Raw genomic sequence first — 22030 nt, 5'->3', positions numbered from 1 at the left:
ATTTTAGCATGTTATATTATAAGGTGTAATTATATAGTCAATTCTTGCTCAATGTTTATATATATATATATATTAAATTCTTAGAATATATACTACTATTTTAATTTAAATATGAGCTCTAATATAATTAAAAAAACTATTAAATTTTGTAATAATTAATTTTAAAATATGTATTTGAAATTATTTTTAATTGAGTTATGTAAGACCCAAAGCCATTCCCCACCTATTTTTTTCTTTGCTCCCCTCCTTTCTCTATATCTCTCATCTCCCTTTTCTCTTTATTTTCTCTCCCGTAATTCATTTATTTCAATTCAAAATTTAATAACATTGCAGTAACTGAGGAGTTAGGTTACATTTCTATCCGATCAAATTTTCAAACAAACTAAGTTCATTTTTACTCTAAAGATCCTTTATTCTCTATTTTTCCTTAAGATTTAGTCATTAATCTTGATGGAGAGTTAGGAAAAGTGTTTCTCTCAACTAGTTTTACCATACATTGAATTTTGGTGATGCTTGGATGACATTCTTTAGGTCCCAAGATTCTTGAATAATTTCTTTGTTGGAGTTGAAGTTTCCACTGGACTTGAAGTTAAAGAAAAACTAACTTTAACTTTCAATGGTACTAAGGCTAGAAGATTTGAATGTGGAGGGAACATAGTCCCAAGTTTCAAGTTCTCTTGTAAGGATGTTATTTGATGAAATTGTTTGATTTTATGTTGTGTGGACATGTATAAATATTAGATTTTGATAGTTTAGAAGTTATAAATTGTTTTTGATGTTGGAAAAGGTTCTTGAATGTTATGAAATTTTAAATGTTATGTGATTGAATGGTATGTATTATACATGAATGATGAAAATTGTATGAAATTGATATCATACATTTGGAATAATGTATGAATTATTGTTTGATGGTACATTAAGTATGAAAAACCTATGTTTAACATAGATCATCTAACTTCACTAATGATTTAAGCCACATAGACTAAGATGTTAGGTGGTGAGAAGCTAATGAGGGAGTTCATACACACCAAGTCCCGTTGTAGACACTCGGTATTGGATGTTTGAACTTACTCTGATCCTTGATGTATAAATTAGATGTTAGTCTCTGATAGGGCATACTTAATGAGTCTTCCAAAAAACAATGGATACATGTGTAGTCAATATGATTGAAATGAATCAATGTACTCGGGATTGAAAGGAAATCAAGGTACTATGATTGTTGATGGATCCATGTGTAGTGAGTATAAATGAAATAAAATCAAAGTATTGTAGATTGAAATGAAAACCAATGATTGTGATTGAAAATAGATTCATGTGTGGTATATATGAATGATATAATTGGTATTGAAATTTTATATGATAACATTTAAAGAAATTTTATGAATGATTAGTCTGATTGGTTTGCATTAATTAAGTATGTTATGTAATTTCTTTTCATTATCTTACCCTTGCATATGTTTGTATTGTGTTGTGAACTGCGATGAATGTACTACGTACACGAGCAGATGCTGACATAGGTGCAGGAATTCAAAAGACTTTAGGATTTTCTTTTGGGTTTTGGTTCTGTAAATATATGTATTATATAAGTCTTAATCATGTATTAAAAATATTTTGAAAAACTCTAAGTTTGTACAAGACTCTATAGAATTGTATTGTAATAGACTATAGTTTTTAGGATGACCTAAGGATAATGGGCTTATTGTGTTCTCCTGGGTGTAGATTTTTGTTTAAGTCTAACTTTAAGTCTTAGTTAAAAGTTTATTATAGGATTTTTAACAAAGTTGTTTTCTTGAAATTTTGTTTGTGTTCGAATCAAACTAGTTGTTATGAATAAAGATGAAAGTATTAAGAAAGAAAATAATCTTGATAAAGTGGTGAGGGTGCACACTCATGACTAAATCAAAATGATTTTCTATCTTAATTTGAAAAGTATAGTATAATATATATATATATGTGTGTGTGTGTGTTTTGGAATGGTTATTTTTATATTGTGTGAAGTTGATATTGAATATAAGTTTTATTTTACGATAATAAATTTAATTATGGTAAGTGTTTGGTTGTAAGTTTTAAAGTGGTCTTTTCAGATAATAGTTTTACACCAATATTCATTTTATATACACGGTAGGTGGTTGTTATTATGATGGACTCAAATTCTAAGTGAGATTGAGACGTTTGTCTTGGGAGGATTGATGAGCATACTTTTATTCACACCCAATAGCTTTAATCATAGATTATTGGACTTAAATAATAAATAAATCTATTGTTTTAATTAATATTCATATAATTTGGTTTATTTAGGCCTTAACTATTATTTTTGTTAATTCTATGTTTTTAGAATAAATGGTTCGAAGGAAGTGTCTACCTTTGTGAATGGGCCAAATATCCAAAATTCCAAGTTGCTTCTTTGAATAAAAACATAAGAAAATATTTGAGAGGATTTTATGCAAGTAGGAGAGATATTCTCCACCTAAGTAGAAGTTGGATCTTCTCCATTATTTTTTCCATTTTCCATTATCTTCTCCACCAAAAGTGGTGCCTCCAGCATGGAATGTGGAGGAGGTTGCATGGAACATGTCTATTTAAGGAGAGTCAGGGAAACACACACAAGAGACCAATATCTTTGAGTGCAGAGTTGTTTCCTTTGTTTATTTGTTTTGCATATTTTATCTTTGTATTTTTGCCTCCGTATGGAAGGCTAAACCTATTTGGTTGGTTCCTTTGTAATTCCCCATTGAGTTATGAGGTTTTGATAAATAAAAGTTTCGTTTTTCAATTCTCTATAGGTATTGTTTTAATATTCTAATCTCCTGAAAAACTAGTTTTTGTGAGAGGTTGTACTTGAACGCATGATTAAAAGTCTTCCTTATCTTAAACTTTGGTTTCTTAATTAGTTTGCATTGTTCTAATTAAGTTCTTGGACGCATGATTCAAGACAAAGGAGATAAAATAAATGGATTGTTTTTGAAAAAGCATAAGATGACTTTCAATCTACTTTCAGCTCAACTTAAACAGTAATAAAGGACAACAACAAACTTTTTGGTGCCCTAACAGAATTTTAGAAAAACTTTAATAAAATAGTACTAGTGCAGAAAGAATCTATTGTTTTATAAAATAACATATTTATATTTATGCAGAAAACTAATTTTGAGAAAACTTAAGGTAGTTGATAGAAGAACTTTGAAAAACTTTTTGTGCTTTTGGTTAGGGACATGAAGTGGGTCACGAAGCAAAATATCACCTTAAACTAAGTCTAACCTACTATGACCACTAATAACATCATCACTAACTTCAAAGTAAACAATACAATTTTCTACATCAAACACACACACACACTAAGACTTGCTAAGAAGAAGTTTCATCCATCTTCAACAAACTGAAGTTGTTAATCGCTCATTATCCACTTTTGTTGAGGGCATTTTTGCATGATCATAGAAAATCTTGGGGTGATATTCTTCCTCATATAGAATTTGCATACAATCGTGTGGTACATTGTACTACTAATCTTTCTCCATTTGAGGTTGTGTATGGTTAATCCTCTCACACCTCTTGACATATTATCATTTTTGGATATTACATAAAGAAGGTCTTTCTAGAGCAAAATTTGTCAAGAAGGTTAAAAATTATATTTAATGGCAAACACAGAAATATGTTCACCACGACAATAAAAGGATAAAGAAGATCATTTTTTAGGAAGGTGATTGGGTTTGTTTGCATCTAAGAAAAGATAGATTTCCTAATCAAAGAAAATCCAAACTCGGGGTTAGGGAAAAAAAGATATAGTTAAAGATTTTTCTAAAGAGAAGAAAGACCACGTGAGAGAGAGAGGGATAGGAAAAAAAGATAAAAATATACAGTCTTCTAAAGAAGTCAAGGTTAAGAATATTCAGTGTTTAAAGTGTTTTGAGAAGGGTCATTACTCTTCTAAATGTCCCTTACAAAGAAGAAACATGCTTTTAAAAGACCAAGAAAGAAAACTCTTATTCATCACCTAGTGAAGAAGATACCCACCTTCTGAATAAGAAATCCAACCATGCACTTGTTAGACAAAAGGATTTTACACAACAAACCTTTAGAGTTGGAAGAATCACAATGAGAAAACTTGTTTCACACACGTTGCACAGTTTTAAATAATATTTGCTCAGTGATAGTGGACAATGGTTCTTGTTACAATTGTTTCAACTCTAGATTACTTGATAAATTAGCCTTAACTCCCATACCACATTCTCACCCTTATAAATTGGATTAGATCAAGCAAGATGGGGCCTTATGGTGCAAACTCAAGTTAGTATACCTATAACTATAGGGAAATATAAAGAACAAATTGTATATGATGTAGTCCCTATGAAAAATAGGCCACATTATCTTAGGTAGGCCTTGACAATTTGATCATCATACATTCCATGAAGGTCATACCAATATGATCACTTTCTCATTTAAAGGGGCTAAGTTTATATTGTGCCCTCTCACATTTTAATAGGTCAGAGAGGATGAATTGATTTTAAAACAAAATATAGCCCAAGAAAAAAAAACACTTTAAATTCACCTAGGGTAGAAGAGACTAAGGTTCAATCCCCTAGGTCTTTATATCTCATTGTTCCATCCTATACCCAAGGTATGTTTTCAACATCATCAAATCATCTAGTGAGTCCACTTTCAATACTTCAACTTTTCAAAAGCAAAACACAATTCTTATAGGCTCTAATTCAACCTATCTTACACACACCACAACCCTTTTAATCAGTGTGTTTTTATTGTTTACTGCATTTTTCAGGTGGATTCATGAGCTTGGTGGAATTTAAGCATCTTCCTTCATTAATAAGGTGGCAACTCTACCCACATTTCAGATATGACAGATCTTTTTCAAGAGGGAGGTCCTGATGGAGGACCATCCACATAAAGGAAACCACCACAAAAGAAGGTCCAGAGTAGATACTTAAAGGCATAACAAATATTCAACTTTGAAGCTTTGTACAAAAATATATGTAAAAATTAGACTAGGATTTTTCTTTCTCTTTTTAACCTTGTATTTTGGGTCACAACTTAGCATAGAAAGAAAATCCTAAACCTAGAAATCTAGAGGCACAAGGGATACTTCTAGAAACCCTAACTTGCATGGCAAGCTAGGATTTGTAGAAGTTTGGGCGGCAAGAGTCAAACCCTAATTTCAATAAACAGTGATATCATATCGACGATGATACCCATCAAACAGTCTTGAATCACTAAATGATCTCAAACCACTAGATGATCTCAAACCACTAGACGGTCTACACTACTAGACAATTTAGAAAAACTTGAACTTAGATTTTATTTAAACCAATCTTCACAAATCTTCGTCTTGGTTTAGTACAAATCTCTTTAGTGATAAAACACACACAAAAAAATCTAAGTCCATTACAAGCTTAATCACCAATCAAATGAATTAAATTCAAACAATAAAAAAAATCATTTATCTAAGTCATCACAGTGTTAACTTTAAGGAAGTGAATCCCTAGGGTGAGTTTTATTGATAGGTACTCGATGGAGCAACAAAGTTAACTTTAAGACAATGAATCCTGCCAACACATGTAAATTGCTTCATGAGTTGGATCTGAAATCAATTTGTTTTATCCTAATCTCATAATGATCTAATTATTTTTCTAAGATTTGATTTTTTAGTTTATTGAGATTTTCTCTGCCATAAGAATGTATCCTAGTATGTATGATATGCTTGAGATCCTTCCAACTTTTGGTATTTTTGTCTCATCCTCAAAAGAACTTGATCTAGATTTAATCAATGCCTAAATTATAGATTTAGACCTTGGTACAAATTTTAATTTTTCAAAATTCTCTTAGCACTTCTATTTAGAATTAGGATTTTCATGGTATTGATTCCTGAGAGAGAAAATGAACTTCAAATTTGATAGAAAGTATTAAAAGCATACAGATAACTTGTGGTTTTGGTTGGGTTACATGTAAAATTGGTAATGAAGTGAGAAATGAATATTTGTAACTCTTAATTAAGAAGTAAACTTGCTATTTCGATGAAATAGATGCAATGGTTGAAGTTGAAGAAAATTCTTCAGCTAATTCAATTTATGAGGCTTATATTTCACAAGGATGTAGGATGTACAACGTGTTTAAAGAAAATCAAATATTTTATTTATGAAATTATGTTCCTGATAGATTATAATTGTATCAATTTCACTTTGATTTTGACGTGGGTTTACGTAACTTTGGCTTTTCTCTTTGCGTTAATTATACTTTTGGTTACAATAAATTATAAATTTTATTTTTAGTTTAAGATTTTTTTAAAATTTTCATCTTTAATAATTTTATAATTTTCATATTTAATAAAAAAATTATCTTTTTACTCCCTAAAATATTATTAAAATGTTTTATTTCATTGATAAAACACTGTCCACACTGCTTTTAGAAAAAAAATTAAAAAAAATCTAATAATTTATCAGAAAAATAACTCAAGTATTCTTGTTTAGAGTTTGGGCGGATGCTATTTATATATACCCGAAATTAAAAATTATTTATTTCTATTCATATAATTTATTTTATAGGAATAAAATTATTAGGATTTGTTTGGATTGGGAAAGAGATGTCTCAAGTTGTTTGGATTGAGAGATGTTATGGTGGATTTGTAAGGGTAATTGATTGAAGTTTGTGAATGATGTGATGACTGAGAGAAAAAATTTAAAATATAAGCTTACAAATTTACCCTTGTGTTTTAAAATATTTGAATAATAGGAATATTTTTGTAGATTTGAGTTTCAATTAAAAAATAAAATGATAATATTCATAATTGTAATAATTTTTAGATGGAAAATTATGAATATTTGTAGAAATTAAAAATTGTTACATAGAAATAAATTATTGAAATATTCAAAATTTTAAAAAAATAAAATATAAAATAAATTTTCATTAAATTTAAATAATATTAATAATTTTTTATAATAATTTATGAAAATAATAATCATTACTGTATACATTTTTTATTATATATAACAATAAATGTTTTTTATATTATAATTTTATTTTATTATTATGTAATGTTTAATAATTTAATTTATATTCTTTTAATATTTTTTAAAACTATTTTATTTTTATTATATATATAAATAATAATAATAACTAAATTATTATTAATAATTATTGTTCTTATTCTTATTAATTAGTATGAATTGCTTCTACATAGAGTGCATGAAAATCAATTCCACTAGAAGTGGAAAATCGATTTTGGCTTCACATAAACTCAATACAAGAAAAAATGGTTTTAAAGGAAGTTTATTTTCACATTATCTAGGGTTAAAACCTTTATTAATTTGTTTACCTAGGGTTGTAGTTTCCCCCGCTAAACCATCCATGTAGAACGTGTTTCCCGAGGTTTTTTTAATTCAGGAAAAGTCTTTTAGAATCCTTGTTAAATACCATGGGTTTAAGAACCTCCGTAAAATACCATGGGTTTCAAAACCTCCTTTAAATGCCACAGGTTTAAAAACCTGTATAAAATACCATGGGTTTAAAAACCTCCATAAAATACAATGGGTTTAGGAACCTCCGTAAAATACCATGAGTTTCAAAATTTCTGTAAAATTACTTGTCATTTGAAATACCTTTAACCCCATTTTCCATTATCTTTAACGATCCTTCTGACTTCTCTCTTCCACCGTAGACACACTACTCTCCGGCACATGCTCAATGATCGTCGACGACAGTCCTAACAAGGAATCACAATTCAGCCACACTTATGTCTATTATATCTAAGGAGAAGAAACATTAAATAAGGCACTATATTCTTCTTACTCCAATATTGCTTCTTCTGTCACCTTACTACCCCAACTTGGGTCACAAGTCATTGTGACCTAGCTTGACAACAACAGATGTTTATCACTGCTTTATATATCCTAAATAATTGTATCATCTATCAGATGTGTGCTTCAAAGTCATGTGTGTTCTTGGCTAAAGATTACAAGAACATATTGCGAGGAAAATTTAACTTTATTACTTCCCACTTTCACAGTGAATTAATTATTAGATGCATTTTAAAATAAATGTCTTAATTTAAAATATTTCAAAATTATGATAATTAAATATTAATAAGTATAACTAAAACTAAAATTGCACATAAAATATACATATATCAAAAGTTAAAACAAAATAAGTCAAGTTTTTTTAAGTATGAGCTTGTAATAAAAAAAAACTAGAAACTATATAAACCAACTACCATCAATCATAAAAAATATGCAAATACTATTGAAATACTTATTATCCAAGATTAGTTGTTGAAATACTTATTATCCAATGTTATTTTGTTGAGTTTTTTAAATAAAATTTTGAAACTTTAGAAAACTTATTTGTAATGTAAAGTTACACTTTCAAAATTTAAGAGAATTTAGTTATAAAATATATTAAAACTATGCAAATTTTAATTATTTATTTATAAATAGATTTAATTATATTTATTTATTGAAGTTTAAAAATCTATAGTGTTTTATTGAGGTTCTACAATAAATTTTTGGAATTTAACGAAGGCTAAAAAAACCTTCGTTATTTTGTTGAGGTTTTAAAATAAACCTTTAGAATTTAAAAAAGGTTAAAAACCTCCATTATTTTGCTGGGGTTTTAAAATAAACTTTTGGAATTTAACGAAGGTTAAAAAAACCTCCGTTATTTTGCCGAGGTTTTAAAATAAACTTTTGAAATTTAAAAAATGTTAAAAAAATCTTTGTTATTTTGCTGAGGTTTTATAATAATCTTTGGAACTTAACGAATGTTAAAAAAACCTTCGCTATTTTGTTGAGGTTTTAGAATAACCTTTGGAAGTTAACGAAGGTTAAAAAACCTCAACTATTTTGTTGAGGTTTTAGAATAACCTTTAGAACTTAATGAAGGTTAAAAAAACCTCTGTTATTTTAGTGAGGTTTTAGTATAACCTTTGGAACTTAATGAAGGTTAAAACAACCTCTGTTAATTAAATCAATTCTTGGGATTATACTAACATTCGTTAAATAACCTCCGTTAAAACTCATTTTTCTTGTAGTGACTTCCTTACAAATTGATCCTCCCTTCACTACAAGCTCCATCAAAATCAATTATCCCTTTTGCTGCATTGATTCCTCATGCAATGCCTTTGCGTCTTAAAGGTTAAGGCTCAATGCCAAATAGATTAAAGGTATCCCAATAAATTATTTGCGGTCTACGTGAACATCATCTCAAATCAAGGCATATGAGAGAAGAACAAAAAATGATACTCACCCACTCGTTCGTCCGTGTACTCACCTTCAAATCACCTGATCCAAACAAACAACTCACTCACTCATCAATTCGTGTATTGAGGCTACGACTAGAAGCAAACACAATCTTAATGAAAAAATATATTAATTAGGCCATAATTATTTTGAAAAAAATGTCAATAATTAAATATGTTATTTAAGCACTGAGAAATACTTTCAATTAGAAGAAGTTATAGGACATGTCATGAAACTAAGAATATATGGATTTTACAACATGATCTTAGATTTAAATTATAAAAATCTAAAGGCATGTCTTAGAATTCTTTTACCAATAAACTAGTATTTTGGTCTAACCAATCAGAAAAATACTTTTTTTGTAATAATATATAATGAAAATTTCTTTATATTAACACATTATTTTTCGATTTTATTTTTAATAACACTTTAAAATTACAATATGAAAGGCGATAATTTAAAAAAAAAGGGAGTTTGAAATAACTCCTACTTTAAAATCACATCACAAAATTTATGATAAAAGATGTAGAATTAAAAAAGAAAAGAACTAAGAGAGAATGAAAGCTAAGTCCCACATAAATTTAAGAAAAAAAAGATAGAGTAAATACTTGTATCCTTCCTAGGTATAATTAGGCTATAAAGATCTAAAATGTTTAATCTTATATAATAATTTGTTATCACACATAACTTCAATATAATGTATGATAAATAATGTATTCAATCATTTTATTTTTATAAAATAAATAAAATCATCCTAAAGAAAATATAATACGAATACTTGGACATTGTTAACGGTATATGTATAATTAGTTGTAAAATAGTATAGGCTACAATGAGTCACTCTCTAATTAAGGGCCTGTTTGGATTTGGGAAGGGATTTGTGAGGATGGGAGGGAGTGGATTTGTGAAGATTAGAAAGGATGTGTGAGAATGTGTGAGGTTGTTTGGATTGAGGGATGATAGAGTGGATTTGTGAGAATGGTTTATTGAGATTTGTGAGTAATATGATAGTTAGAAGGGAATTTATAAACTTTTTTAAAAGTGTAAAATGTAAGTTTACAAATTTACTCTTTCTATTAAAAATATTTAAATAATGATTTATGATATATATTTTTTTTAGGTTTGAAGTACTATCAAATATTTTTTTTAGGTTTCAACTACACAACTCCAACCACTCAAGATATAACCTGAAAAGCAAGAGAAAATATAAATATAAATTTTTAAAAATTAAAAAAACCAACAAAAAAAAACACAGTAAGAGAAACGATTCTCTATGTAGTTTAAATACAAAGAGAACCGATTCTCTATGTAGTTGAAATTGAAGGAGAATCGATTCTCAATGACACCAAAGAAAACAAAATCGATTTTGGGTGTTTTATAAAGGCATGAGAATCGATTCTCTCATGAGTACAAAGTCTCCAAAATCGATTTTCATGACTAAAAGCTAAACAAGAATCGATTTTTCTTTCCATACAAAATCTCCAAAATCGATTTTCCTATATGACAAAATTGATTTTCGTTCTCTACACATTGCATGCAAAATCGATTTTACCTTTTCCAGAATTCTTTGATTCCTTGTAGAGTGCCCAATTTGAGAAAATTGTGATGCATGCAAGGGTATCAGCGTAAAAACGTATGCTCCTACGTATAATCATCTCAAATCCGCTCATTTGTGTGAAGATGACAATTTGCTAGCTACCCGCTCCTCCATCCGCACAGACACCTCCAAAACAGTGGAAACAAACAAGGTAGTCACTCGCTCGCCAATCCTCACTCTAACCTCATCCGCAGAAGCAAACAGGGCATAAAAGTTTATGATCCACTACCCTCCAATGTTGTCATATTGGACTCATTGAGGAAGTAAAAGGGAAAATAAACCTTACCTTTTGCATTTTACATTATCCAGCATCTAACATTCTGACAAGGTTAACTATTATATACTTTCTTATTTAGTAGTATTTGAAAATTAACACGTGTTCACTCTCTTCATCCAATATCAATAATTATAATCAGTCCTCATGGGTAGTTATTAAAAATGATAATGTTATTAGTCCTATGGGTAGTTAAGAATGATAATGTTATTGAATATATATGTTTAGATAGTCCCTATCAACCTATATATAGAAATGTTGGATTCATGGATTTGAATCAATATGAATAGAATAATTAATATCGTATTAGTTTTGATATTAAATATGTTTTTATTAGAAATTATTATTTTTTAATTAATTGTTATGTTGAGTTTTTGAGTGGTGTTTAATGATATTTTTGAGATTGTTGTGGGTTGGTTTGCAGACCAGCGGGTCAACACTTATACGGAGCGGGCCAACACTTATATGGAGCAGACCAACAAATTTAGCCCGCGTCACTTTTGTGGGACAGGCCAATCCGGGCCATATTTTTTGGGCTAATGTTGTGTTTGGATTAAGGAGTAAAAATGTGAGGATTTGAGAAGAAAGTTTGTGTGTTTGGATTGGGATATTGATCCTGCCGCCAACTCTAACGTGGAGGAATCGCTTTGTCGCTTCCTTACCCCGCCTATGCAACTGTGCTATCTACAAGAATGCTCTTAAAACCTTCTCCGGGAACTTCAAACGCAACCTGCAAAACACACAGACGGCGCCTCTAGCGGCCGTTTGCACTCCGACGCTCAAGTTAGGTCACAGAATCACCAACAAAAATAATGTGTGTATATCTCTCTCTGATTCTCTCTTTTTATTCTCTCTCTGTGTCTGTGCCTAACATAATTCTGTTACGCTATTCTCTGCGTGTGTCAGAATTCTGTTATGCTTTTGTGCGAAAACGTACCACAATCAGTGAAGACGTGGGTGTTTGTGTTTTCTGTGTGTACCTTTCACGATGCGAAGTGCACCTTTATCTTGGCCGCGCCCCTCTCAGATGGTGACACGTGGAGGCATGCAACTCACATCTAACCGCACACGTGCCACTACCTGAAGGGCTCTAGCGCATCTCTTTGTGCGCCTAAGTTATTCCCTTGCGGAGTAACTTAGCGCGTTTCTTCCATCTGGGTGAATCGCACACTCCCAGGAGAACGCCAGGTGTGGCTGGACTAGGCACACTCACCAAGCATTGCTCTCTGCATACACGATTTCCCCTTCACGATGTCATGCACGTAATGGGTTGAAAGAGTCACCACTCACTGACTGGTTCACTAACTCCCTCAAGCCACTCTCGTGCACGATTCTACCGGCGAGGAGCTCCTCTTTCTCTGGCGTAACGCTCTCGTTGGGAATCTCAGTCCCAGTTTAACTGCGTGTAACACAAAACGCCTGATGACTGATCGGTGCTCTATTGCTTCTCGCGTTCTCCCCCCGGGTGTTTATCTTGGAACTGATCTGTCGGTGGCCACTCGGTTACTGACCACCGATCACCGTTCTGGGTGATCTCCTCCCTGATTTCTCTGCCACCTGATCCACGTGTCACCCTGCGAGTGGTCCACGTGGTTATCTGTTGCTGACGTCATCGACTACCGATGACCGACCGAATCAGATATATTACAGTGGATGTGTGAGGAAAGTTGATTGAATATGTGAATAATGTGATAGTTGTGAGAATATTTTGAATTATTTGTAAAGATGTAAAATGTAAGTTTACAGATTTATCCTTGTCTTTAAAAATATTTAAATAATGATATATGAAATATTTTGTGTAGATTTGATTTAATTAGAATTTTGTAAATTGTTTGTAATACTGTTGAATAATTATTTATTAAAAAATTATAAGTTTTTTATCATTTTTGGAATATGAAAAAATTTTATAAAAATAAATTTGTGAGTAATGTGATAAGTGTGATTTATTCTTATAATTAATATGTTTTGGAATTTATTTATCTTTAAAATTTTGTTATATTTTAAAAGTTAGAAGAGGAATTCATTGATAAACCATAAAGATACCCATAGAGATAATGACTTGCCCTTGTTTTCGCTTTTTGTTAAGGATAAAAACGAAAATTGGCATAGGTGTCTTTCATGATCTTTGCATACATGAGAGGAAATCATTTCACATATACCGTGTCTTTTCCACATCCGTAAATCAGCTTAAATTGATGGAAACAAATGTGATTTATTCCACATTTCTACATTCAATAACAATAAAATTCCAAAAACAATCCGAACGTAAATGTGGGACAAGTCAACTCATATTACCACTCTAGAAATCATTATGAAAAAGGTATAATCGATGTTAAGGGTAATATGGAGAAAACAAAAATTGAATTTGCCATATAGAAAATGTTTAGAAAGATCAATTTTGAAGACTTTGTACTAAAAGGATAATCGATTCTTGTTTAACTTTTGATCATGAAAACTGATTTTAGAAACTTTGTAGTCATGAAAATCCATTCTTGTTGGAAGGAATCGAGTCGCAGTCGGGATACGAACATGAGGTAAATCCTTTGAAATAATGTGTGGCTATTAAAAGATTATAAAATTGATTTTCAAAAAGATATTGTTCTTAATTAATAATAATTAATTTTAATTAATAATAATTAATTTCAATTGATTTTAATTAATAATAATTAATTTTAATTATTAATAATTAATAATAATTAATTTTAATTATTAATAGTGTAATTTTAACTATTTTAAATTGAATTATTATTAAATAATTACAATAATAATTATAATTATTTTTATAATTAATAATAAGAATAATAATTATTATTATTATTAATCTTATTATATAAGAGTGAGAACAGAAGCTCTCTCGTGTCGTGACTGTGTATCCGCATTTTTATTTTTATCATGATTTTTTTGTTCTTAATTTTTTTTCTATTTTATCCTTATATTCATATTTGATTTTATTTCAGTATTATGGTTATTTCGTCATTACACATTTCCCTCTTCTAAAAATCAACTTCAGAATAATAATAGAACATGCTCTTATATCTTTATTTAAATCAATTTTAAAATTGCTCTTGTGGAAAATTGCCTTTTGGAAACTGCTTTTGGAAACCGGTTGAAAATTGTTTTCAAATGTAAAACTGTTTTGTGACAAATGTAACGACGAAATAACCATAATACTGGTATAAAATCAAATAGGAATATAAGGATAAAATAGGAAAAAAATTAAGAGCAGTTAAAGAAGAGAATCACTTTATATATAGGTATAGATATACAGTATATTCTATTATATAATATAATATTATATAATAAAGTAAAATAATTTTCAAAAAATATTAAAAGAATATAAATAAAATTATTAAACATTACATAATGTAACACCCTGTAAAATCCATCTAACTATTACAACACAAGTTCTACCGATTTCTATATAGACTTCGAAAGTTCAAAACTACATCCTAAAGCCACGAGAACCTCTTATATCTGCTTGTGTACATAGTACAATCATTGCAGTTCACAACACAACAAGAAAAGCAAGGGTAAGCTAGTAAAAATAAAAATTTATAATATACACAATTAAATCAAGAGAGAAAACCAAATTACATGGATCAATTTCTCAATTATTAAATCTTCTTCAAATCCCAACATAAAAATCACATATATCTCATGGATCTACACATCCAGGATATTTAACAAGCAGAATCACAATTGACGCCTTCCGAAAGACCCGTATTAAGTAAGTTCTACCAAAGATTAAGTTCAATACAACCCAAGTCGTGCATCTCATATGTCACCATTCCCAATCCATACAATTTTCATCATACGTATCATTCAAAACGCAATCCACAACATTCAAAAGTCTTTTTTTAACATACAAAAACAACACTTAAATACTAAACCATCAAAATTTAATATTTCTACAAGTTTAAATAATATATAAACAAACAACACAATATATAAACATGCAACATCAACATCAACATCCCTGTAAGAGAAATTGAATATTGGGACCATGTCCACTCCATATCCAGATCTTGTAGCCTAGGGTGCTATTAAAAGATTAAGGTAGCTTCCCTTACCTAAAATTATTTATTTTGATTGAAATTCTACCTTAAATCGAGGAATCACTCCAAAATTTAGGAACCTAGAGCAAGTTATTCAAATATTACCAAATTTTAGTATGAGCTTAATCAAGTTGAGAGAAACATTTTTCTCAACTGACCCCCACTAAGATTGATGACTAAATCATAGAGAAAAAACAAAGAATAAGGGATCTTTAGAGTAAAAATGAACTTACTCTATTTGAAAATCTGATCGGGTAAAAATGTACCTTGACTCCTCAGCTACAACATAGCGTGATCAGATTTTGAAATAGATGAGGTATTGGAGAGAAATTGAAGAGAGAAAGGAGAGGGAGAGAGAAGTTGAGAGAGAAACAGGGGTTGGGGCTTCTCTTTTTTTTTATGTTTTTCGTTTTTACGGTTTCTTACACATAATAATAAAATAAAATAATAATAAAAAAAATTATATATAATAAAAAATATATACAATAATTATTATTATTTTCACTAGCAGAAACACCGGCATAACAACATTTTTGTATCCACATTTATGATATATTTACAATTTATAATATTGATTGATTTATTATGATAAAGAAATTTGTCATATACTAATTACAATTGTTTAGTGACATTCAACTCTATAGTCTATTCATATATCAGTATCTATTAGAATCATTTGTTGTATGTACTTATAAAATTGATAATTTATGATTTTTTAGTTAGAGAAGATGAGAGACTCATTTGGTATAATTTTTTAATAGAATAATTTATTTTTAATAAATAATTACTTTGAAAAGTTAAAATTTTAAAAATAATTATTAAATTAACAAATTTTAAGATCTATTTTTTCTTATACATCGTCTATCTCTAATTAAAATTTGATGTTTATACTATATTAATTTTATAAAATTAAATGTGAAATAAACTAATTATGACTAGTTGTACATTCTTCTCAAAATTATCTAGATGTCACAATTTTTACCATTCAATTTTTTTTCACACATTTTGCCGCCACAAACGGAAAAAAAAAAATAAACACAGTTTTTTTCATCTAACTCTTTGTGCTTCCTCCTCTACGTCTTCTTTGCCTTCTGGATTAATGACTTCTACGCCTTCCTATCCAAGAAGTCTGGCTAGGAACAAAAAAGAAACATGAAAATAAGCTTAAATTCCTTTCCAAATTGTTGCAAATCTAAAACGCAAAAAACAAAATGTGGTTAGGTTTATTGTTGTAGTGTCTTTTGACAAAGAAATTGATAAACTTACTCGTTTGAGAGTGGAGGAAAGAGTGAGGGGAATTGGAGAAGAGAGTACGTTGGACAAAGAGTCACTTGTCCCAATTCAAGGAACCAAACTTCACGTGCTTGATGACGACAACGACTTCCTTCTAGATTAGTCCAATTCAGTTATGCATTTTATGTCAAGCTATTAATAATAGGAAAAATTTTTGAAGATTGGTAAAAAAAGAAAAAGAAAGAAGGAAGTGTTTTGTCATCATTTCAGAAACTTTTGCTTACTGTAGAATTTTAGGTTTCCCAATACACTGATTGGGTGTTGCAATGTCCGTGAGTTTTGAATTCTCCTATTGTTGTTATAGTCATTAGTTGATTTTGAACCCTATATACAAAAACATGTAAATAAGACGGAACAATTAAAACAAAAACAAAAAAATAGAAAAAAATATATGAAAGTACTATCTACATAAAAGAGAAAAGGAAAAAGAATGATAATGAAACATAAGGATGCAAGAGAAGAGAAAAATTGTTAAGAAAGTTAGGTTTGATTTTTAGAGGATAAAATTAGGAAAATAAAAGTAAATACCAAAAAATGAAATAACGGGAATGTCCAAGATAACAATAAAATGACAAAAAACCTCTATTTCTAAAATAATAAAATAAAATATTGATATAAGGATAAAATGGGAAATTAAATGTGTACACAAATAAATGTAGATAAATTATTATAAACTTATTAATATTATTTAAATTTAATGCAACATTATTTTATTTTTTATTTTTTAAAATTATGAATATTTCAATAATTTATTTTTATATAAGAATTTTCAATTTTTACATATATTGATAATTTCTCATCTAAAAATTATTACAATTATAAATATTATCATTTTATTTTTTTAATTGAACTCAAATCTAAAAGAAGAATAACTCATATTTCATTATTCAATTATTTTAAAACACAAGAGTAAATTTGTAAATACATTTTACACCTTTAATTTTTTTTTTCAACCATCACATCACTCACAAATTTCAATAAATCATCCCCACAAATCACTCTAACATTTCTCAATCCGAACAATCTCATACTCAAATCCTCAAATGTACACTCTCTCAAATTTTATCCCCAATCCAAACACATCTTACATGTTTTTAAGCTTAGTTTGCAAAATGGTACTATTGCTCATAAGTGTTTATAAAGGGTAGTATTGTTCATAAAGAATTTAAAGAAGTATTTAGATAAATGAGAATGGTTTGTGTCAATTTGATTTTGAAAGATGAGGGCAAAAAGTTAGAGGTGAAGCATCAATGATTGTTAAAAAAAAAGAAAAATAACATGAAAATAATAATCAATTGTATTATTATTTTTATTTAACATTTATGATAATAAGTCATTGGTTGTGATCACACACAATATTTTTTTTTGTATTTGTTATGTTTTATTACAATAAATAATTAAAATAAATAAATTATTAATATAAAATATTAATTTTCTTTACTTATTTTTACCCTTTTCTACCTAATTCAAACAATGTTATATTTTATTATTTTTCTTTTTCTTTATTTATACTTCACTTTTCATTCGTTACTCCAAATCTTAATCAAATTAAATATAATACTTGAGATAAAAAAAATAGTTACCTGTATAATTTTTTAAAAAAATATTTTCAGATTTTCTAAAAATAAACACAAAACTGATTTTATTTTTATTAAATGTTTTTCTTCTTTGGCTACATACTTTTTTTAACTCCTATAATTTGTCAGAATTTTATTATATACAAGCAAAAACGTATTATAATAAAATATAATTTTATTTAAAATAGAGAGAAATTATTTAATTATTTATTTTATTTAATAAATAAATAATTTATTTTTTATACAGAAAAGAAAGATATAAATTATTTAAAAATAAAATTATTTTTTAATTTTTTAAATTAATATTAATGTATAGTTTTTATATGATTTCTCATTCTTATTTTAAAGCAACAAAGAAAACATATTCTCACACATTTTTACATCAAATCTCACCTATAAAATAAAATAATTTTCACTCTTAATTACTCTTTGAGGGAAAGAAAAAAAAATCTGAATATAAGCCTATGTCTCCACCAGTAATAGATAATAATTTTTAAAACTAGAAATTAAATATACCAAAAGTAAGTTGTTTAAAATAGAAACTCATTGTACTTTATTTATTTTACTATTCCCTCTTTTTCCTTTGTTCTCCTTTGAGTTTCAGTAGGTGGATCTATTACAAGAAGAATCAAGAAAGAGCTAAGTGAGTTCTCTGAATTACTGAAGATCTCTGCAAAGCTCCATTGTCAAGTGCCACCAAATTCATTATCTTCCTTACCCTTAGCTATCACCTTTCTCACATTCCACCTCAACTTTCTTTACTCTTTCTCTCTTCATTCCCAAGAACAATTGAAGAGCAATTGCATTCAGAGAATGTGAGATTCTTTGGTTCAAAGCTCAAATTTTCATTGTTGTTATTTGTATTATTCTTCAATCCTTTTCTCATCAACGTTTTGCTTTTTCTCTTTCTCTACTGCCTCATCTTTTGGTTCACCTTCTTCTTCACCCAGAAACCCCAACCTTCAAGATTTGATTTTTCCATCAATCTGTAATGCAAAATCCAAAATTTCCGCAAACCCAATTCAAATGCGGATCTTAATTTCACGGGACACGCCCCATTGCTTGGATTTTCCGGTGATCGAGATCTAGGGTTTCTTCTTCCCCTTTTCAAAACTTTTGATTAAATCAACACTCTCGGGTTCGATTGCTTCCTATTCTTCCTTCATGGGTTCGATTTTCATCTGAAAGGTTCGTAAACCGTTGATTTCAGCTTCTGGGTTGCAATGCTCCGGCAAATCCTCAGTAAGCTTCCTCGGAAGTCATTGAAACCCGACTCGGACGAGTCGACTTGGGGTGACTCGGCGCGTTCCGCCGACTCGCCACGCGTCGCCGGCAAAAGCCAAAGACCACATGGCGGCAGTTCCACCGCAGCGAAGCGAGCTTCGTCATCGGCGGTGTTTCCGGCGAGCATGGTTTCCGGATTTGAACCTTTGGTGCCGTTTAAGGATGTTGCTAATGCCGAGAAGATGAACCTGTTCGTGAGCAAGTTGAGCCTTTGTTGTGTCACATTTGATTTCTGTGACCCTAGTAAGAGCGTTGCAGATAAAGATGTGAAAAGGAAGACTTTGGTTGAGCTTGTTGATTTTGTGGCTTGTGGGACAGTGAGGTTTAGTGAGCCTGCTATCCTTGCTTTGTGTAGAATGTGTGCTTTCAATTTGTTTAGAGTTTTTCCTCCTAATTATAGGACAGGTGGTGGTGAGAATGACGATGATGAACCTATGTTTGATCCTGCTTGGCCACATTTGCAACTTGTGTATGAATTGCTGCTTAAGTTTATCTCTTCTTCGTGCCTCGATGCCAAGGTGGCGAAAAAGTATATTGATCATTCGTTTATTGCCAGATTGCTTGGGTTGTTTGATTCGGAGGATCCTAGGGAAAGGGATTGCTTGAAGGCGATTCTGCATAGGATTTATGGGAAGTTTATGGTGCATAGACCCTATATTCGAAAATCTATTAACAATATATTTTATCGCTTTGTGTTTGAGACTGAGAAGCACAGTGGGATCGGTGAGTTGTTGGAGATTTTTGGGAGTGTGATTACTGGGTTTGCTTTACCCTTGAAAGAGGAACACAAAATCTTCATGTGGAGGGTTTTGGTCCCCTTGCACAAGCCGAAATCAATCGGGGTCTACTTTCAGCAATTGTCTTACTGTGTTATGCAATTTATAGAGAAGGAGCCCAAGTTAGCGAGCATTGTCATAAGGGGTTTGTTGAAATATTGGCCAGCAACAAATAGTCAGAAAGAGGTGATCTTTCTGGGTGAACTTGAAGAAATTTTGGAAGTAATTAACATGGTAGAGTTCCAGAGGATCATGGTTCCTTTGTTTTGGCGGATTGGATGCTGCATAAACAGCTTACATTTTCAGGTAAAATATCTGTACTGAATTCATTTGGTAAATCTTCTAGTTTTGTGTTAGTTTTTTACTTAAAAGAAATAGATCCATGTTCCATCTTTTGCATGGTTCTCTATATTTTTCCTTTCACTTACTGGTTCTGGCAGCTTTTATTGCTATTAATGTACAATGCAATCTTTATTGAAGACACTAAAATCTTTCTTATTTTGTAATATATTTTGAGTATGGAAATGTAGGCAAATTTTTTATAAGCTCAAGCATATCGGTCATGCAATGTGGTTGGATTAGTTCTTTTACTTTTCTTCGACTTCTCCATTCTTTTTCCATATTTGAGTAAAATAATGCGTAGAATTTGTGTCCTAATACCCTCTTTTATGAAGCAAATTCTGCGTAAGATATAATGACATTTAGTTAAATATTAATGGTACTATAAATGGTAATTCAGTTAAATAGCTGTATTTAGTTTCAACATTGGATATCTATCCAACAAAGATTTTAAGAAAACAGTTGTGTTATCATCCAGAGTTAGTTTGAAATTTCTAGTTGGACCTCAAACGTTCATGGGATTGAGGACAATACTATTTCTTGTCTGTACAAGGCACTATATTTTCCATAAATTCCCTTGTTTTTTAAACCCCTGTGGAAATGAAGCTATTTTTGTACCCTGGTTTCCATTAACCAGCTTGTTAATTGCTGAATGATACATTTTTGTGTGTATTGAACATGGATTGTTGCAGGTAGCTGAAAGGGCCCTTTTCCTTTGGAACAATGACCACATTGTGAACTTGATTGCACATAACCGGCAAGTGATCCTGTCCATCATATTTCCAGCTTTAGATAGGAATGTTCAAAGCCATTGGAACCCGGCAGTTGTGAACCTAACGCACAATATTAGGAAGATGTTCTTGGAGATGGATGAGAAGCTCTTCATTTCTTGTCATAATCACTTTAAGGAGGAAGAAGCAATCTTGACCTCTGCAGCAGAGAAGCGGAAGGAGGCATGGGAACAACTAGAGCATGCCGCCAGTCTCAGGCCTGTTATTGGAAATACTGCAGTGTTAGTCTCCTGACCTGCATTCTCAATCCTCTTTTCACTTATCTCGTTCTATGGTAGAAAATTATAAGAAATGTGGAATAGCTGGTAATAGGGATTGGCGTTTTGTTTTTGAATCCTATGTTCTATGATGCTTCTGGTAGCCATGAAGAAGTGAGAGGGGTTTTCTTTGGTACTGTGGTACATGATGAGGACCATGCAGTGAATTAACCCATTTTCTGTGTAACTTCATTTCCAAAATCTTCTGTGTATGTCGTACTTGTACTTACATTACAGTCATCAGGCGCAAGTCTTCATTCCAAATCAAGGGCTCATGCTCTCCTGTATCACCTGATATGATATTAGGTATGAACTAGTTATAATAACAAAAAAAATTGAATAATTCAGTCCTTGGATTCTGTAATTTCTTTATTAAATATGCAAATTGATGGACAGTCCCAAGCATTATTCAATTAAGCAAAATTTCTATTGGTTGAAAATACGTTTTATGATATAATTTTGATGATGAAAAGAATGGGCGATCCAATTCACATAATAAGACAAATATTTATGTATTATTTAAAGATCATTCATACATGATGATCTAATAA

At 30.1% G+C, this 22030-nt stretch overlaps 1 protein-coding gene across 1 annotated transcript; it reads left to right on the top strand.

The window, feature by feature from the left end:
• Positions 1–18616: 18616 nt before the first annotated feature.
• On the top strand, positions 18617–21826 carry LOC137813362 (serine/threonine protein phosphatase 2A 57 kDa regulatory subunit B' kappa isoform). Its single transcript, XM_068615551.1, has 3 exons — positions 18617–18847; positions 18983–20398; positions 21124–21826. Exons 2-3 carry the CDS (start codon positions 19256–19258, stop codon positions 21454–21456), a joined length of 1476 nt encoding a protein of 491 aa, XP_068471652.1. The 5' UTR covers positions 18617–18847; positions 18983–19255; the 3' UTR covers positions 21457–21826.
• The last annotated feature ends 204 nt before the right edge of the window (positions 21827–22030 follow it).

This window comes from Phaseolus vulgaris, chromosome 1 (assembly GCF_051622355.1).
Source record: "Phaseolus vulgaris cultivar YP4 chromosome 1, ASM5162235v1, whole genome shotgun sequence".
Lineage (NCBI taxonomy): Eukaryota > Viridiplantae > Streptophyta > Magnoliopsida > Fabales > Fabaceae > Phaseolus > Phaseolus vulgaris.
The sequence above is the reverse complement of the archived record's forward strand: the minus strand, read 5'-3'. Positions and strand labels throughout refer to the sequence as shown.